We start from the raw sequence: 19,577 nt of genomic DNA on the forward strand, positions 1-19,577 counted from the left end.
CAGTTCATCTATATCGGACTCCTCTTCACAGGTCACGTGACCACTCCCAAGGTGAGCCGGGGGAGGAAAAGAAAACGATACAAAGTGTTTGTAGAGAGGAGCAGGGAGGAGGAAGAGGAGGAGGAGAGCGGGAGGGAGGAGGACGATAGAGGCGACTCTGCTGGGTGTGTCACACTGACTGAGCACGCCGGAGACTCTGGAGCCCGGACAAGGTAGTGCCCGACACATGGGGGGCATCTAAAGGGGACACGGGGGTACAGAGATTATTACCTCACTGCTACACACTGCCCATACACACGGGACAATGGAAGAAGAGTGTGAGCACAGAGATGGATTAGAGACGACGAGGGAGGCTGGGGACAGGAGGATGGGGGCAGAGAAGGGAGTCTGGGGAAAGGGGCAGAGAAGGGAGGCTGGGGACAAGAGATAGATGATGGAGGCTAGGGACAGGAGACAGAGTTGAGAGAGATTAAGAATATAGACAGGGGAATGGAGACAGAAGAGGGAGACTCAGGACAGGGCAAGAAACAGTGGAAGGGAGACTGTGGATAGGACAGAGAAGGAAGGATGAGGACAGGACAAGTGACAGAGAAGAGAGGCTGTGGATACGAGAAGAGACAGAAGGGAGGCTGGGGACAGGACAAGAGGGAGACAGAGGAGGAAGACTGGGGACCGGACAAGAGGGAGGCTAGGGAAAGGAGAACGTTTGGGGACAGGGCAGAGACAGAAGAGGCATGCTGTGGAGAGGGCAAGAAACAGAGGAGGGAGGCTGCGATCGGGGTAAAATACAGAGGAGGGTGACTGTGGGCAGGAGACAGAAGGGAGACTGTGGCAGGGCAGAGAAGGAAACAGTCAGTGAATGAGACAGGCAGGGTGTGGAGGTCAGACACTTTCTGCTCTTAGTTTGCTTCTCTGGGAAGCAGCCAGACCAGCCCCCCCTCTCTCCCCAAATCTATTACTCAGTCCAAGCAATGCTGGCTGGCTTTAACCCTGTAGATGTTTCTTTCATGTATGTTCCTCTTTCCTGGGAACTGCTTCAGGTTTTGATGATTTTTGTCCACAAGTGCCTCTAGAGTTTTGGAAGTGATCCAGGTTACCACAAAATCTCCTTTCTGCATTTCCGAATTCTTCTAACCCTTTAATGATGAACTGAACTTCTATAAAATGAAAAATGTGAGGCTGATCTGAAGGTTATGGAGGTGCCTGCAAACCAGGCCTGTGTTCCGTCAAGCAACCGGCTGTCCTTGCTAGATGGATGCTTCTCTACACCAACATTGGTCATCCCCATGGGTGCTGGTTCTGGCCCGCAGACTCCCGAGCCATGCCATTAGTGTCATTTTAATGTCTAGCCTCCCCATCCAATGACAGGCGGTGGTCCAGAGCCAGCAACTATAGGAGTTGGTCACATTTTGCTAGAACCCGCAATTAAGGGATCCCAGAGTTTTCAACAGCCAGAGCTTTTTCCTCACCACAGGTTCACTTTACGTTAATTGTGACGTAAAAAGAATGAGTTGTCTGTGTGTAGTCACCTGCACTTAGTTATAAGCACCATATAATATGGACATGTCACTGCCACTAGCATTAGACTGCCCAAAGCAGCTTTTTCTAAGCAGCTTCCCGGTTTCCACTGGACCTTCTACCTTAACACACTGTGGGTGTAATGTAACCAATGGAGAGGCACCCACATTGCATAGGGATGACATGGGGTTGCACCCGTGTTAACCAATGAAAAGATTGTAACTGGCATGGGACTGCTTGGGGCTCCTGGTCACACTTTGAAGGTAGTCACAGTGCTCCACAGGCTTCGATGGTGCCACTAACAACTCATAAGTTCACTGTTACATGTTGTTTCTGTGCATAGGTAATATTTAAGATGCAAAAAAGTATTTATAGTCCATGTTGTAAATGGTTAAGCAGCTTCCTGGTCCTCTAAGATAACATTGGGAGTGACCAGCTTAAAAACGTCAGGCACATGGAAATCATTTTTAAAACATTGCCACCATTGCCTGTTGCATGCACTTTGCCAGTCTGACACTAAAGAATCCTATCGCATGCAAATATACTGCAGAGCAGCGTTTCTCAACCTTCTTCCACCAGAGGAACCCTTTCCGTTCTTGGGGAACCCTTACTAAAACCAGTTCAGTGGGAAGAATGCCACATCTAGTGGTGGTCAGTAGGAAGAATGCCCCCCTTGCAATGGGGGTCAGAAGTCCTCCCTTACAGGCAGCTAAAAAGATCTGCAAAGTAGCATTGGCCCTGGATCTATGCAGGAACTCGCAGATGGGAGGTCAATCAGCCACAGTTCAAGGAACCCAGGGTCCTCGTTTGGGATTGACTGCTTTAGAGTCTTTGCAGCCTTTCAGGTTGTTGTTGGAGAGTGACAACAATATTGGAGCATAATAGCGGAGATAACTGCAGGCAGTTGGCTAACAATTTACCCATCAAAAGATTTTTGTTTCTTGGTATGTACACAAAGATTGTATGGTCATTGCATAGACTGTGGCGCCGACCTTATCTTTATGAAAACAATGGAAAACAATTGGGGAATTGACTTGAAGTTTCCAGCCTGGCCTGACATTTGACATTGATTTTTAGTCATCTGTAGACTTTAGGGTTGGTTCGCACCTAGGTGGTATGACACCATTGGTGGAAAGAACTGCTTTAGTGATGCTTGACTTGGCAAAAAAAACCCTACTGCAAAAGAAGACTCAAAACCTCTGAGGAGGTGACCTCTTTTAGAGCTGCAGTGGGTGAAGGATCTTTAGCATCCAACCAACTTCTGTGTGGTGGAGCAGCCAGCAGGAGAAACCATACCGGTGGCCAGGTATCTGGCACACTTCCGGGTCCTGAAGATTCGTAAGCCGATGGGTATGGGTTAGGAATCTTCTATTACGGGGGTTCACATTGCACCTACAGGTGAAACTCGAATAATTAGAATATGGTGCAAAAGTAATGGCAGTAATTGCTGCAAAAGGGGCCCAAACCAAGTACTGAGTACATATGCATGCTTGTACTTTTCAGAGGTCCGATATTGCTCTATGTACAATCCTTATTTTATTGATTGCATGTAATATTCTCATTTTCTGAGATTGTGGATTTGGGGTTCTTGGGGTTTTCATGAGCTGTAAGCCATAATCATCACAATTATGACAAATCACGGCTTGAACTATCTTGCTTTGCATGTAATGAGTCTATCTCATATATTAGTTTCACCTTTTAAGTTGCATTAGTGAAATAAATGAACTTTGCACGATATTCTAATTATTCGAGTTTCACCTGTATATGTCCCACCTCCAGCCACCCACCCATGCCAGTTGGTGCCCCGGGAACTGTGTAGTAGTATAATACTGGCACTGGTGAGCAGTCATTAGTCAGCGTAGCACTCTCTTCCGGGTGACGTCTTAGAAGAATGAAGACATTCTCTCTTCTGCCATGAAGACCAGTGACCACTCGCTGTTGCCAGCATTGTGATGCTACAAAACCTCCACAATCCCCATTCCAAGCAGCTAACTGCAATGGGGTCTGGTGATATTTTTGTGGAAAAAATGACCTAACCCTTACGTCCAGATAAAAATGTATTCCAATATAAAAGATTTTACCACAAAGCCAACGTGTTCTGGGGATCAGAGAATGCCCCTTCATCAGGAATTGGAGATTTAACTGAATAAGAAATATATACAATATACAAATAACACTTTGTATTCCACACACTTTGTGGAATACAAAGTGTGCGATATTGAAACCAGACAAGTGTTGGAGCAGAGTCTGCCAGCAGTTGATTTCGGCAGCCCGTTTCATTACCAGCAGGATCACCAGGCTAAAAATGAATGCAGCCACAGCATTTAAGGCTTGCCATACCCTGTTTAGAATTTCAGGGAATTGGCCGAAAGTCTTAAACTGGCCATACACTATGCAAATTTTGGCAGGTTCTTCATGAACTGGTGAAATTCGCACAGTAGGAGCCGCTATCGGCACCCTTTTGGCTGTCATCCCTCAATCAGGGGATTGAAGGAGCCGGTTGGAAAATATTCGAGCGACCGGTGCTGGCAGCCAATGCAGAAAGGGGATTCCTCCATCAACGCTCCTAAGCTTTGATGGAGGAACCTGTTCTATTTTTTTTGTTTTTCCGTTAAGCCCTTGGGTTGAATGAAAAAAAAAGAAAGAACAGTTCATTAGCAGCGTTACAGCGCACGGCCATGCCACTTCGATGAGTCTACTACTCAATCGGCTTTTGTCGAAGAGGCAGGGGCCGACAATTTTCGGCCAAAGAGGAATTGCAGCCAATCAGTCAGAATACAATAGACACAGCGATTCCTCTACCGAGTGGGTAGAGGAATCTGTTAAGGTGGCCATACACTGCTCTATTTTTTCCGTTCAACCGGCGGGTTGAACAAAAAAAATAGAACCGATTCCTCCATCAACACTAACAGCGTGTCAATCGAGGAATCTCCGCTGTTTACATTGTATTCTGACAGCGGCCGCTGGCCCCTGTCAGAATACCTGACCAGAGCGGGCAGCTCATTGGCTGCTCGCTCTGATCGTACGAAGATTTTCCGGCGGCCTCCTTTGATCAGCTGATCGAGGGATGCTGGCCGAAATTCGCACAGTGTGTGCTGCTGCGTGCACCTTTTCGGCCAGCATCCCATGATCAGCTGATCAAAGGAGCCCACTGGAGAATCTTCGTATGATCAGAGCCAGCAGCCAATGAGCTGACCGCGCTGGTCGGGTAGTTCCTCAAAACCTTTCAGATTTTCTTTTTTTGGTCTGCAGGCTGAACTAAAAAAAAAACCTATTGGTGCATGGTCAGCTTCAGGACTGGTAAGCTGCAACATTTTTGTACTTGGGGTTTAAGCTGGCCATACATTGGTCTAATTGTGGCCGCATTCTACTGACTCGGTACTCCTCTTTTGACAAAAGTTGATTTTTCAATGGAAGGAGCCAGTCCGAATATTCTTGGCAAGTATTCTGACAGCGGAGGGGTGGGGCGACTGTCAGAATACAATAGCCCGGCGGGGGAAGGTCCGGGAATTCCCCTATCCATGCTGTTGAGTGTGGATGGGGAAATTGAGAGTTTTTCTTGTTTAGAGAAAACAACGGGTAGTGTATGGCCAGTTTAATGCAGATACCACATCTAAGAACTAGAAAGCCGCAATATATTACATTTTTGTTCTTTGATTTTAGATATGCCTGAAGTCTACCAAGTTTAAAACAAACTAAAGGAAGGCTCTCCAAACCACTTGAAATGTGTAGCCATTCCTCTCCTTGTATTCCTCTCTATCTCTGATGCTGGATCATATTTGTGGTTAATACCTTTCTTCTGTTTATGTTGCACTCTAACTGAAGCTGTGCTATTTCCTGTTGGCATGTCCTCATGCCAGCTGTTTTTCCTATCAGGGACTTCCTGACTTTTTTTTTTTTTTTTTTCTACTGAAAGCCTCTTGTTCTGTTCACATGCCATCTTTTTGTCTTCAGTACCATGACAACTCGCTGTACTGTGTGATTCACACCCCTTCTCACCGCAGTCCTGATCCCTCCTCCTCCTTCGATCAGTCCCGGTGCTGCCTCTAAATCTCAGCTTTCTCTCCCTGGTAGGACCTGCTGCGCTCTCTGCGAGGCCATGGGGGATGTCATATCGAGTCACCTGGATGAAAGCCGACGCCAGAACATTGCAGGTAAGGGGCGACCGGTCATGGCGATGTTTTTCCATCATGATGTTGCCTGCAGAGCATCTATTAATGGCTTCTGCAGAATATTTTTCCTGTTTGTGCGGTTTCTTCAATTAAACAACATATGTTTGTGTGTGTGCGTGGGTGAATGCGCTTTGTAGAACATCTTTCCAAAGGGAAGGAGCGGGCGCTGGCTTATTTCATGCAGTGCTTGGCAGCCTCTTGCTGCATGACAGGTGCCTACATGCACAAGGATCCTGTCTGTTCAGGGCAACGCAGCCTCCGCTGAGCCTTTTTTCCGAGGCATTCAAGTAGTCGTATGCAAAAGTTTGGGCGCGCCCAGGAAAATGACACGTTTTGGTGACTTTATATGTGAAAAGTTAAATGCAACCTCTGCAGGGAACATATTTAACATGACGGGTTACTGCAGATTTTAACGCGCATACTATTTATTTATCTTGTTTGATTATCAGTTTTTTTTAAATCTAGGGAGGTGTCAAATGTGCAGCACACGCAAGCTGATCTAAGAATATTTCTGAACTTGAAGTGGTTTGCAAGGTAGAGAGGGGGAAATATAATACGGATAAGTGCACTCAGGACAGTAATATTGTATGCTGATTATATCAGGGGTGGAAAAATGAATTTGGAATTCAGCAGTCCAGGAGCCAGATCCATTGACATCCACTAGAGCAGTGGGGTTGGGACTCCAGCCCTCCAGCTGTTCTGGAACTACAAATCAAATTATAAGGCATTGCAAGGTTTTTCCAGGCGCAGACATGACTACCAGAGACAGATGCATCGTGGGATTAGTAGTTTCACCCACAACTGGAGGGCTAGAGTTTGCCTACCCCATAACTGTATTTTTGAGGAGCATTGGCTCCCTGGCTCCTGGCATTTGTCCAGCTCTGGTGCAGGAGAGTGCCCTTATATTTTTCTACCCCCTCTCCCAATATTTTGAGCTTATGATATACTTATGATATGCTGCACATTGAACACCTTGGGGAAGTGGTGTTGTAGGAAAATTGTGGCTTGTTCTGATTTGGAAGAGTGCTTTAAAGGACATGCTTACTAATTATTTAACCCTCCTCCATATCTACCTAAACTAGCCCAAGCTGACCCATCAGGTGATTACTAACGACCTCTGATAAGTCTAGTGCTGGGCTGTCTGTGCACTAATGTCCCAGTTACTTAAATGGGACATTTCTCCTGTAGAACTGGCACTAGATTTTTACTGGGCAGGATGTAAACTGTGCAGGAGGAGAAGATGTCAGTCTGATGACCCAAATCACCACTTAACAGTAGTTAATAATGCTACTTGCACTACTCTGTACTGCACACTGCAGCCATTGTCTACATCTTTGTCTAATTATTGTCCAGGTTGAAGCCCTGATGAAGGGGGTGTGTTGAGCCGCTGAAACGAGTTGGCTATTTGACTACTTTCTGCAATTAATAAATACTTGCTGGACTCATGCAAGTCTTGTGGGCTCTTATTCTTTTTAATGCACCTTCAGCTACTCCAGGGACCTTCTGGGGGATCCTGTTTGACAAAAAGCTGCCGCTAAAAGTAGGACTTTCTTTTGCTGTCCATTTACCTTTTGGGGTCTATCGTTCCACAAACTCATTCCCTGTTTTGTCGTGAATGTGCTCACTTTGGAATCTTGGAACATAAAATCAAGTTGGACTTTAGTAAAGAAGGGTAGTGAGATTATTGAATGGATGGTAACTCTCCCGTGTATTGGATATGTCTGATGGTGACATTTTACACAACTTCAGATAAATGGCTCCTCAGTTTGGTAGGGTTTAACAAGGGATGCACTAATACCAGTTTTTCGGTATCGAGTGCCGATATTTGTTTTGGTACGCGCCGATACCGGGTACTGATACCGGTACTTCCGCTAGCATGAAGCTGACATCCCGGCCAGTCAGGAGGGCCATTACCCACCGCCCGACTTCTTGATTGCCTGGGAAGCCGGCTCCATGTCAGCACAATGTACCATCCAAGGGCAGCGAGTCATTACCCGCCGTCCGGCTTCCTGATTGGCCGGGAAGCCGGCTCTATATTCCCTCGCGGCACTGCCAGTCAGAGAAAATCTCCCCTCTGACCGCAAGTTCCAGTATCAAGGGTAAGTATCGGAGCATTTGGGCAAGTACCAGTACTCGCCCAAATACTGGGTATCGGCAGCTGATACTAATATCCGTGCCTCCCTAATTATAACGAAACAATCTCCTCCTGATTTCCTTTTTTTTTGGTTGCTTGAAGGATTACAGTTCTTGAACTATGTAGAAGTGTCTTTACGAGAAAGGATAATAGTACTATTACCTCTGATCCAGACACGTTCTGATTCTCTTGATGGGGAAGCAGAAGGTGACTGAAGACAAACGCTGGTGCTTCAATGAGGTCATGGAGGGTCATGTAACTATGTGTTTGGTTTATGACTGTTATTTTCTAACCAGCTAAGTGATGCCTTATAGAGCGGAGTGGAATAATCGCTAGGTTGGCTTGTTAGGAGGGAAGATGACTTCTCCTGAAACTTTTCCACAGAGGTTTTAAAGCTGTAAAGGAACTGGGATGGGATTTAAGAACTGCTTATACATCTAATACTCTCTCCTGTATGGGACTTTGTAATAAAATGTCCACAAACAATGCGTCTGCCAGCTAGAGATGATCATTTCTACTCGCATCTATAGTTCTTGTGAGTTACTAATGCTATCCAGCAAACACTGCTACTCTGCTTAAGTTAGAAATGTCATTCATATTTCATTTGATTTGCACTAATCTGCGTTCTTTATAACCAATTACAGCTAAATTGTACTGCCCAAGCTTCCATCTTTTTCTATTTCCTGCCCATGTAAGAAGTGACAGCAGGATGCGCGCAATGGGTGTGTTTGGGATCAGATCTTTTGCACACAAGCAGGGGTTCCCGGATCATGAGCAAGAGAGAGTAGGGCAGACTGGTGCATGTCCGTATGTAAAACTGAACTGCTGACAAGTGGGCTGTGCTCCCTGTATGTAGCTGAAGGTTTAAAGTACAAGTGTAATTTTTGTGAAGGTTAAAATGCCTCCAGTTTTGGGAGATGGCTCTATACAAGTCTGTGAATACTCGCTGTGCTGAGCTGGCCAGTGTAAAATTAAGTTATTTCTCGATGATTTAAGGAGAAGTTCAACTTTTCATGAAAGAAATGTAAAGGTGAACTGACAACAGGCCCCGATGTGTTTGGCTACCATAGTCCCCATCTCTCGTCGCCCTAATTGACCGGTGTACAAGTCCAGGAACTGTAATGCATTCCTGCATGGCCCAGAGGCTTTGTAGCAGCATCATGCTTGGAATGGCTGACCCCTAAGAATCTCTTTTCTTCCTCCTGGGATCCGGTCCTGGAAGAGTGAAGTCTTAGAAGAGATTCTCCTTGGTCAGCGTGGTTGTGTATGCCCAGCTTGGTATACCTTCGCAGCACACCTCGGTGACCAGAACGAGGTCATGCGTAGCCACCACATGTAAGAACTTGTAAGCTGCCAAATCTTCAAGCTGAACTCGGGAACTAAAAAAAAAATAGAATACCTTTGCAGCGGGGCTCCCCCTGCATTCCAAGGGTTAAATGATAGTTTTTGCCTAGGGCGGGGGTAGGCAACCTTCGCTCTCCAGCTGTGCTGAAACTACAAATCCCATAAGGCATTGCAAGCCACAGGCATGATTCCCAGAGGCAGAAGTATGATGGGATTTGTAGTTTCAGCACAGCTGGAGAGCCAAGGTTGCGTACCCCTGGCCTAGGGCATGAGTTAAAAGAACTTTACCTAGGGTACCAGGAAAAAGGGACAGTTACTTACCTTATCCTCCTCCTTCCATGCGCCTGGTCCCCTAAGGCTGGGTTCACACCTAGGCGTATCGAATATGCGCATTTGACACGCGTTTTGTGCCGCGTTTCACGGTAAAAAACGTGCAACAAACGCGCGTTTCGCGAGGGCTACCTGGCTGTATCCCAATGGATACGCGCGGCAAACACGCCCCAAAGGAGCTCCTGTACTTCTTTGGGCGCAGGGTGTTTTGTAGCGCGTTCATACGGCCTGTAATACTCCCAGGTGTGAACCATACCCAGGAAATAATGGGATTTCGGTGTTTGAGCGTTTTGCAGAGCGTACGAACGCGCTACAAAACGCCCAGGTGTGAACCGGGCCTGAAGCCTTTTTGGTACTCTATCTGGCGGTCGCAGTTGTGACCTCATCACTTACAATGCAGGACCAAAAGTCCTGCATTGTAAGCGTGCACGCCGAGGGTTCACCTATATCTAGGAACGTGAACTGTGGGGGAGCAAGGGATAAGGCAAGGAACCGTCTTTTATCCTGGTATCTTAGGTGTCAAGGAGCGTTTAACCCTTGCAGTGCGGAGGAGCCCCACTACAAGGATTTTTTGTTTTTTTATATTAGGTTCAAAGTTCCACAAATGTTTGTTCTTGGGTTTGGACACGCTTTACAAACTGATTGTTGGTATGGAAGTTGTGCTCTGAAACCCTCCAGTTTCTTTCGATCACTGATGGTACAGAGAAATGGTTGCAGGGCTGTGCTGATGTAATCCTTTTCTGTCTGGATGTGGCCTTGCAAAGGTCTGAGAGCAGAATATGTATTGGTTCTAGGAGGGTGAGAAGGAGAGAAGCATTTGGAGTACCATGTAGTCACTGAGAGATTTCAGAAGAAGGGAGGGGGAGACGGAGCCAGACATTTCCACGGGTTAGGGCAGGATGCAGAGGACGGAAATTCCAGGGTATGGATGAGGAGGGGGAGGTGACTCTATTTGTGTAGACTGAAGTCTTGGGATCCCCAGCACTGTTACCCCCTTATTACTTGCCATGCCAGGAAAGAGTTCCTATATAAATTCTTGCAGCACACGTGTGGAGGCAGTGTTAGCCATAATGTAGTGGCCAGAAGTGTAAGAAAACAAAGAACATTATTTCACAGCCTAAAGTGCTTCTAAGCCCCAAAGATGGCCATACAATTGTCGATTTTTTTTTCATTCAGCGTGGAGGCTAAATAAAAGACATCTTGTAGATTCCTCCATCCGGTGTAGATAGACAAATCTGCTGCGGCTATTGTACTCTAAAAGCCGGTGCCAGCCTCTGTCAGAATACCGGAACAGTAATCGCCGGCCGCAGTCACTGATCAGCAAGCAATTTTCCACCCGGCTCCTTCCACTAATGTCAATTGAATAATCCACTTTTGTTGAGCCAGGTGGTGCTGGCAGGGCAACCCCACAGCTTAAAATTTGGCTGCGTCAGTAGGTCTGGAATCTTAGCAGAAGTGGTTGGCTTAAAGGAGAACTGATTTTCACTCACCTCATAGTTCTAGTCGACCTGTGACAATGAGACTGTCACAGGTCGGCTCAGTAGATCGGGAAGTGAGCGAACACATACCAGTGCTCGCTCACTTCTCGATCCTGTCACTGCAGCGAGCCGTAACAGGGGAGGGACTGGATTCCCTCGTCCCCTGTCCGATCCTCCAGCGGTGACTGGCGGAATGGTAGGGGGAGGGGGCGGGTACAGCTGGCTCTGCCTCTCGATAGGCCCAGCCAGTTGTCACTCACGCAGCTGGGTGGATCCAGACATAATTGTCGGGATCCGTTCCAGCTGTGGCGGTCTCGGTATACCGTGAGCTGTAGCTCGCGGTATACTGGGCTTAGGGTGACGGGAGGACGCTAGTTTGTGTCCTCCCGTTACCCTTAGGAGAACTATGGGGAAAAGACCTAACCCCATAGTTCTCCTTTTAGCTACACAATATTTAAGCTGGCCATAGATCCTGAATATCAGCCGGTTCTTGATGAACTGGCCAGAATTTGCCCTGTTAGACTTCCGCCCGACATACTTCCATCAGAAAATGGAAGGAGCAAATAAGCTGTTCAGGTATTCTGACAGCTGCACACCTGCCGCCGTCAGGATACAGTAGCCGCAGTGGGATATTTGTCCTTCCATGCTGTTCAGTGTGAATGGAAGAATCCGTTCGATTTTTGTTTTGCTTAGTCTGCAGGCGGAATAAAAAAAAAAATCCAACAGACTTTGTCCAGCTTTAGTTTGCTGGAACACTTTGGTTATAAGTGAACCAATGCCAACTGTTTAGCATACAAAGTGAACGGGCCCATAAAACGTGTGCATGTAAAAGAAGTAGTGAATGATTACCTCTCCTGATGCCCGTGCCCCCAAATGTTCTGCTGTTGAAGATAAATTGCCAGTTGAAGTCATCTTCGGAGACTGACACTACATTAGTGCCAATCTTCTGGTCCCCATTTGCTCTGTCGTTCCTCCATCTGACCCTTAAGTCTCTACAGTATGCAGTAATGACATAGGGGTCGGCTGGAGGACCTACTGTGTGTAGAGGGGCATCATTACATTGACACCCCTGGAAGGCAGATAGGACCTTTCTCTAACTTCACTTGCTGCATGCTTGTATTTTTAAAAGAAGTTCTAGTGGAACTGACACTAGAATATAGAACACTAAAGATACCCATTCTTTTTTGTTGCCAGTTTACTTTGCTCTGTGCACCGTGACTATCGATAACTCTCACTGCAATACTTACCTGCCCTCATGTGAAGAGATGGCCCCGTGTTGTGCCTCTGCCCTTTTTTGGGGTTCTGAGCCGCTCATAGGTTCCTTCTCCTCAATGATGGGCTCAAGTGGGACCATCCCCTAATTCCAATGGAGGGATAGGCGAGGCTGTTGGGGAAGTTGAAATGCAAGGTGCATGTGCAGTATAAGAATACTACAACCTCACAGGACATGCGGTGTATCTTTAAACGAAAAAAAAAAACCTCTATTGGTGAATATAGTCTAAATAAATGAATTATTATATGAATTAATTTTTAGGCCCCATTCACACCGGGGCGGATGCGTTTTAGCGCGACTTCCACACTCATTTTAGAAGGGTGGTTTTGGACGTTTTTATTTGTGTTTCAGCACTGAAACGCAATTAAACCACCCATAAACGCGCTGATCAGCGCCTTTCCATTCAAATCTGTATGGAATCTACACGGAAAAAAAGGCTCGGGTGCGTTTCGGACGGAAAGCGGTTCCGATCGCTCGAAGCTGCGCGATCGCATTAACGGTCGTCATAGGAATGTATGGGACTGTTCATGTCGGCGGTTCAGCGCGGACAAATCTGCACGACTGAACCGCCCTGGTGTGTGCACGGAGGGTTCTAGTCGTATATAATTCTTATCTGCTTCAATTATTTTCTTCCCCCTCATCAACGTACTAATGATATTTTAAATACTTTATTTTGGATCCAGTGACATCATCATTGGGTCTCTGGGTAATGTAGGCAGATCATGTCTGGTGAGATGGGACGTCAGGGCACTGTTTCACTATGTGGTCCTGTGCAGCCGAGCGGGGGGCGTGTCAGCAGTGCCATTGAAATGAATGGCACTGCCATGCCCCTTCCTGCCCCAGAAAGCAGAGAGACTTTGTGTATGCAATCCCTTGCTTTCCGGGTATGGGACAGTGCGATGAGAGCACGGGCTGGTAGCAACAAGCCCTCAGCCCACTACAAAAATAAGTGTATGGCCAGCTTTTTATGTGGTGGCTGCATTAGTTTTTTTATTTGTTTTATTTATTTTCACCTGCTGATTTCACCACCAACACCTTTTCATGTCTCTGGGTGGCTACACTTACTGACCGTATTATATCTATTGAGGCGCAGCGTTGTCACCCACCCTAGGGGAGGAATTTTGTCCTTTCCATTAACATGGGCGTGGTGTTCTGTAGTTCCAAGGTAACCTGGGCAGGGCTGAACTCTGTGTTTTGTGATAACACAGTGCACGAGGCAGCGTTGGATTGTTGGCAAGACCAACCGGTATTTTTTGCACTTATCGAAATGATAAAACAAAACATTTCATAGCACATTTAACAAACCAAAAGGGAACGAATCGGCTGATAGGAGTCTACTTACCCTTCAACATGAACTTGTGAAGTCTATTAGGTCTTCTAATGTCTGTTCTAGCTCAGGGACTCCCTGGGTGCTGAAGCCAGCATAAGGTTGACAATGAGGAGTCGGCTCACATATTTCTGCCTTCACGGGTTCCTTTTTAATGCTCTTTTTGCCATTTTACAGAAAGCATTTTGGATTGATTTTCGGGTTACCGCACCTTTTTAGAATGGGACTGTACGGCATAAAAGTGTATTCTAGTTTATTTGTAAGAATCAGATAATGGGATGAATATACCTCGATAGGAATGTTGGTCAGAGATATTTTTATCTTGCGTCCAATCACAGCCCACGTGGATTTCTGTTTTGTCATAGTGACGGAAATATGACTGATGTTACCATGGAAACATTATGAGCAAGATACGAACTTCAGTAAGACAGGTATCTGCTGAATTATTATCTGCGTTCTTCTTCTCTTTTTTTTTTTTTTTAAACATACATGCCATCTTAGTTTAAAGAGACATAACTGATTTAAAAATAGATTTATATCTTTTTAATGCTACGAATTATAAAAAATATTGTTCAACTTTTATATTTAATCATAACAGTTGCAATCTGAGTACTAGCAGTAAAGTCCTTTGCTTCCTTAAAGAAGTATTGGGAGAGTAAGATATATTTTCCCCAATACTTGTGGGACACTGCTGCTGTCACATGCTGTCGGTATATAGAGTGATCATGTGACTTCTGACCGCTCAGCTCACAATCTTCTCCCTGCTGAGTGACTGGTCAGTCACCGCTCCCTGCAGGGATTCCCCCCTCCCTTCGCTCTGTTCCTGCTGTGCTTACTGGAGAGACAGACAGGGGAGGGACGGGCACAGTTGGCTCTGGCTCTAGAGAGGCAGGGTGGATCCTGACAATATTGTTGGGTTCTTTCCCAGCTGCAGTGCGGCTCTGCTCTGTCAGCTTATAGCAGGCAGTAGCCCGCTATGTGTTGACTTTTTGGGCCACAGGGGTACATTAGTAAATATACTTCTGTGACTTAAAAGAGGACTAAAGCCAAAAAAAAGGTTTGACTTTAACTCTCTTTTAGGGCCCATTCACAACATGTCCAGACCAGAGCTTTTTTTTTTTTTCTGGTTGCACCCCCATTTTTTCCTATGATAAAAAGTGAGGCTAGTTCACACCACTGCTTTCAGTTCCAGAAAGTTTTTAAAAAAAAGTACTGCATGCACTGTTGTTCTGGTCTGGAACACACCAAAATGCATGCGAACACACTTGAATGCACTAGAAAGTCAATTAAAACAAACCAATGCACAGCAATGGGTCAAAACGCACAAGACTGTGCTTGCAGAAACACATCCCGATCTGGTCTAGACATGGTGTGAAAGGACCGTTCTAGCTGCCATACACTTATGGGTGGAGGAAAAACTCTCAATTTCCTCAATCCACACTAACCTTGTGGCTTGGGAAATCCCCCCTCTTTGCCCCCCGCTGGGTGACATGCGCCACTGTCAGAATACCTGAGCAGTGACTTCAGCTGATTAGCTTGACAGGTGTGCTTGCTGAACGGGGGGCGGTGCAAGCTGAGCTCTGCCTCTTCCAATAGTAACGCCCACAAATTGGGCTTCTAGCAGGGGAGGAGCTGACAGGTGGGAATAAAAGATCTAAGGAAGGGACTTCCTAAACAATCCATCAGAGAGGCAGAGAAAGGTATTCATATCGTTCTTGGACTGAATTTATTTTTTCTTTGGACTGGTACCGGTAGTTAATTTTTTTTAATGTTCATAAGAGTTCTTCTTTGAGGTCTTGTACACATGCTGGCATACATACAATATTAATGAATTAGGGCTAGTTCACACTGGATCGCATTCCAGCTGACTCTCTTTGTTTTGGGTCGTGCCGGTGCATTGAACACAATGGCACGGCAACCACGGACTCAGGCTGCAATGCGATCGACCGCACAGGAACGCGTGGCACAACAGCGCCTACTTTACGGTCCGGAACCAGAACGCACTGAGGATGCTGTGAACTAGCCCTTTAAGTCTCTAGCTGTTCCCTAATACTCGCCTAGACTGGTGTGTTCTCAGAGGAGCTGATGACGCTACACTTTATATTCATTGTAATGGAATTGCATTGCTTATTGCAGATCTCCACTAACAGCTGCTCAGCACAGTATACTATATAGGTGCCGGGGCCGATGTTCAGATCTCTGGTGTGATATTCCAGACCTGCAGACAAATGTACAGATTAGTATGATAAGGGAACTATTACAACATGACATTTCTAGTGGTTGTGCACAGCAATTTCCTGGCCATATCCATGGCAGCGCTGACAAATGGGTTTAGATCCAATTACCCATAGCTGACAGGAACCAAAAGGGTTAAACAAGGCCTAACCCTCTCTCTATAAAAGCCCCTCCTCCTGCTGACTTCCCCAGTCTTCTGAAATCTCAGATTGTCTTCTCCTTTTACCTAGTGAAAGTGGATGTGCAGATTGTTGCTTTAGGCTGGGTTCACACCTAGGCGTATTGAATATGCGCGTCTGTCGCGCGTTTTTTTTACCGCGATTCGCGGTAAAAAAGTTGCGCGATTCCGAAGGCTACTTGGCTGTATCCCAATGTAAAACGCCCTACAAAACGGCCCAAAGAAGTACATGTACTTGTTTGAGCGTAGGCCGTTTTGTAGGGCGTTTCAGACGGGCGGAAATACGGAAAGGTGTGAACCAGACCCATAGAAAACAATGGGATTTTCATGTTTGTACGTTTTGTTGAGCGTTCATAGAGCGTTGAACGCGCGACAAAACGTAAAGGTGTGAACGGGGCCTTAGAGAGAGATCACTTAGAAGGGTTTTTATTTTTCTTCGGCAAGGCTAAGGGCAATGAAACCTTATCTATATGAAGAAGTAACAGGACCCCGAACCGTGTTGTACTAGTTTATTTTCATGGGAACCCCATAATGGAAACCTTTCATAAAAAAGGAGCTAGACATTGAAGTAACTGAATTGCAATTACACATGCAGCTGTAGTGCTGATTTTATATTTGGTCGATTGCTACTTATCAGCATTTGTGTGAACAAAGGCTTGTTCACACCATGTCCGGATCATATCCAGACCAGAACAGTTTGTTTCCAGACCAAAAAAGCATCCCAATGTATCCCTATGGTATTTCTGGGCTCTGTTCACACCAGCGCAGTCCGTTCCGGACCAGACAAAAAAAAATACTGCTCGTCTCATTTTCTCTGGTCTGGAACGCATGGAAACGCGTATGAACGCACTGGACCACACCTGAAAGCCAATTTTAAGCTTAAAGGGAAAAAAAAGCTCTCAAACGCGGCAAAACGCAATGCCGCAGATGTGGTCCAGGAAAAAGGTGTGAACCTGGCCTAAAAGAGGCATCCTAATGAGAATGTCCAGAGCAATTTAAGAGATTAAGGGCTCATGCACCCTGGCATATGATTTTGTTGCTGGCAGCAAGATCCTAGATAAAATCATTTCTGTATATTGTATGCATGTAATGTTTGTGCTAACGTTTACATGTGTATTTCCCAAATGTGCCCTATTGGTTGCTAGGGCAAGGAGCCACCTGCATCCTAGCAACAAGGACACTAGGCAGCTCCACTAATACATTCTGTGATCAGGGTTCTTGGTAAGTACCTGGTGCTTCAGTCTATAGGGGAGCAGGTGACTACCCTCACGGATTCAGTACATGCGCCTCAGAAGCTGTCAGCCAGGCCCAAACGCTGTCACCCAATGAGGAGGAGGAAGTTGAAACTATCTAGGCTCCAAAAAAAACCCATGGTGATGGCAAGGGAGCAACGGGAGAGCACTGGGAAGGTGAGAATCTATAGTTGAGGGTGGTTTTGTTGTAAGAGAACCTATCGCTTATCCATCTGACCACCCAGAGACTCTTATTAATGCAGTTCTGTATTCTTGAAAGCAACCACTTTGGTACAGCAGTAGGACAACTCGGAGATGGAGAGAACCAGAATTCTTAACCAATCATGAGCTTGCACTTGTGCCAGGAGGAAGAGAGATCAGAGGGAGCACTCATCAGTCTTCTACTCTTCCTTCATTGCCCAGTCACAGGTTGGGATCAGGTAGCTGACTTGACTTTATCACTTTTATATATTATAGAAAAATTGAGGTCATCAACTTGGCTTGTGGTGCCCAACAGGGCTGCGCAAATCTCAAGACTGGCTGTATTGAAATACAAACTCAAGTAAAATTGTTCCAATGTATGCGTGTTTCAACCATGTATTAATGCAAGGGCAATACGTTTAAGCTGTGAAAGGTTGTTGTTAATCCAGGGGTGAACAAATTAATATGGAATTCAGGAGCCAGTCTGACCAATCCTGGAGCCAGCACAACTAGAGAAAACCTCAAAGGTAGGCACCAGCTGTATTTTGTTTAAAGGAGAATTATGAGGTGAGTGATTTTCACTCAGCCTCATAATCTGAGCCGACGTGTGACAATGAGACTGTCACAGGTCGGCTCAGTAGATCGGGAAGTGAGCGAACACATACCGGTGCTCGCTCACTTCTCGATCCTGTGCCGGCAGAGAGCCGTGACAGGGGAGGGACTGGATTCCCTGCTCCGATCCTCCCAGCGCTGACTGGTGGAACGGACGGGGGAGGGGGCGGGTACAGCTAGATAGGCAGAGCCAGCTGTCAGTCACGCAGATGGGTGGATCCAGACATAATTGTCGGGATCCGTTCCGGCTGCGGTGTCTCAGCATACCGCGAGCTGTAGCTCGCGGTATACTGAGCTTTGGGTGACGGGAGGACGCTAGTTTGTGTCCTCCCATTAACCTTAGGAGAACTACGGGGAAAACCCCATAGTTCTCCTTTAAGAAGGATTGACTACCTGGCTCCTGGGATTTGTCCAGTCCTGGGTGAATCTCTTTTACTCTTTCTTCATGGTGAAGACGTATGTTTCTGGGTTCCTCTGCTGCCTTAATGCACAACCTTTATCTTGGCACCTTTTATACAATTGGTGTCACATTGAAATGAGCGTTGGCACACTGCATGCTTGATGTGGCCACTGTCCATTAAAAACATAATATGACCAACTCTATCAGCCGCTTCTTTCCGCACATAATCCTAGTTACTCTTCTGTCTTTCAAGCCTTATTTTTCGCACAGCCCTCATTACCGCAGCCGTCCTCCTCATTTCCTTCTGCAAACTTTCCTCTTATTGCCCAGTTTGTGATCGCTGAAGCAGTCTGCTCCTCCCAGACAAGCCAGCAAGCTCAAACGTAGTCCCTGCAACTGCTATAAGCAGAACTGTTATCTGATCCACACAGATTGTCACTTGCAGACACCCCTGGAGGCATTTTGCAGCCGGGGACAACTTTGATAAACAGGTACTTCTCCGTGAACTTCAGGGATAACTGTGTAAAGTTTGTTCACATACACAGCGTGATGTCTAGTCTCTGGTCCTTTGACTGTTGTGTATGTGAAGCCAGCAGTGGCAGCTGATTAACTCCTCCATCAGGTTGCTTTTGCTGACATTTCAGATTAACTGTTAGTGATTGCAGTGTGTTGGTGGCTTGTTTAAGATGCCGCAGATTAGAAAGATAATCCAGACATGGGGTTGTTATGTTTGGCTGAAATTTGACCACTTGGGCCTGAATGAGAAAAAAACTCAGTGTATGGCCTGCTTTAGGATGAACCTGTTGGGTCATAAACGTGTACAAACCAACAATCCCCATCCCCCCTCCCAAAAAAAAATATTCCAGGCATATTTTAATATGTAAAGGTACTTTTGCTAAAGTCCACTTGGTATGAGCGAATTCAACTCTTTGTAGGAACATTTAGCCAGAGATCACCTTCAGCATAGATCATACAACCGACTGCCTTAAGCTGGCCATACACCTACAGATTTTCTATGGTCAGATGGTAAAAGTGCAACAGATTCCTCCATCTACGCTAAACTGTGTGGATGAAGGAATCTCCCACTGGGCCAAGCTTCAATATCTTGCTAGTCGGCCCCGCTGGCTGTCAGAATACCTGAAA

General features: G+C 46.1%; 1 protein-coding gene across 1 annotated transcript in view; it reads left to right on the forward strand.

The window, feature by feature from the left end:
• The first annotated feature begins 120 nt into the window (after window positions 1–120).
• The window catches only part of FAM129B (family with sequence similarity 129 member B), a 93,257-nt gene continuing 73,800 nt past the window's right edge, over window positions 121–19,577 (forward strand). The window contains exons 1-2 of the mRNA XM_018553328.1: window positions 121–212; window positions 5,593–5,672. Of these exons, the coding sequence (XP_018408830.1) occupies window positions 5,618–5,672 (55 nt within the window). The 5' untranslated portion in view covers window positions 121–212; window positions 5,593–5,617. The remainder of the gene's footprint in view (window positions 213–5,592; window positions 5,673–19,577) is intronic.

This window comes from Nanorana parkeri, unplaced genomic scaffold (assembly GCF_000935625.1).
Source record: "Nanorana parkeri isolate BGI_ZX_2015 unplaced genomic scaffold, ASM93562v1 scaffold116, whole genome shotgun sequence".
NCBI lineage: Eukaryota > Metazoa > Chordata > Amphibia > Anura > Dicroglossidae > Nanorana > Nanorana parkeri.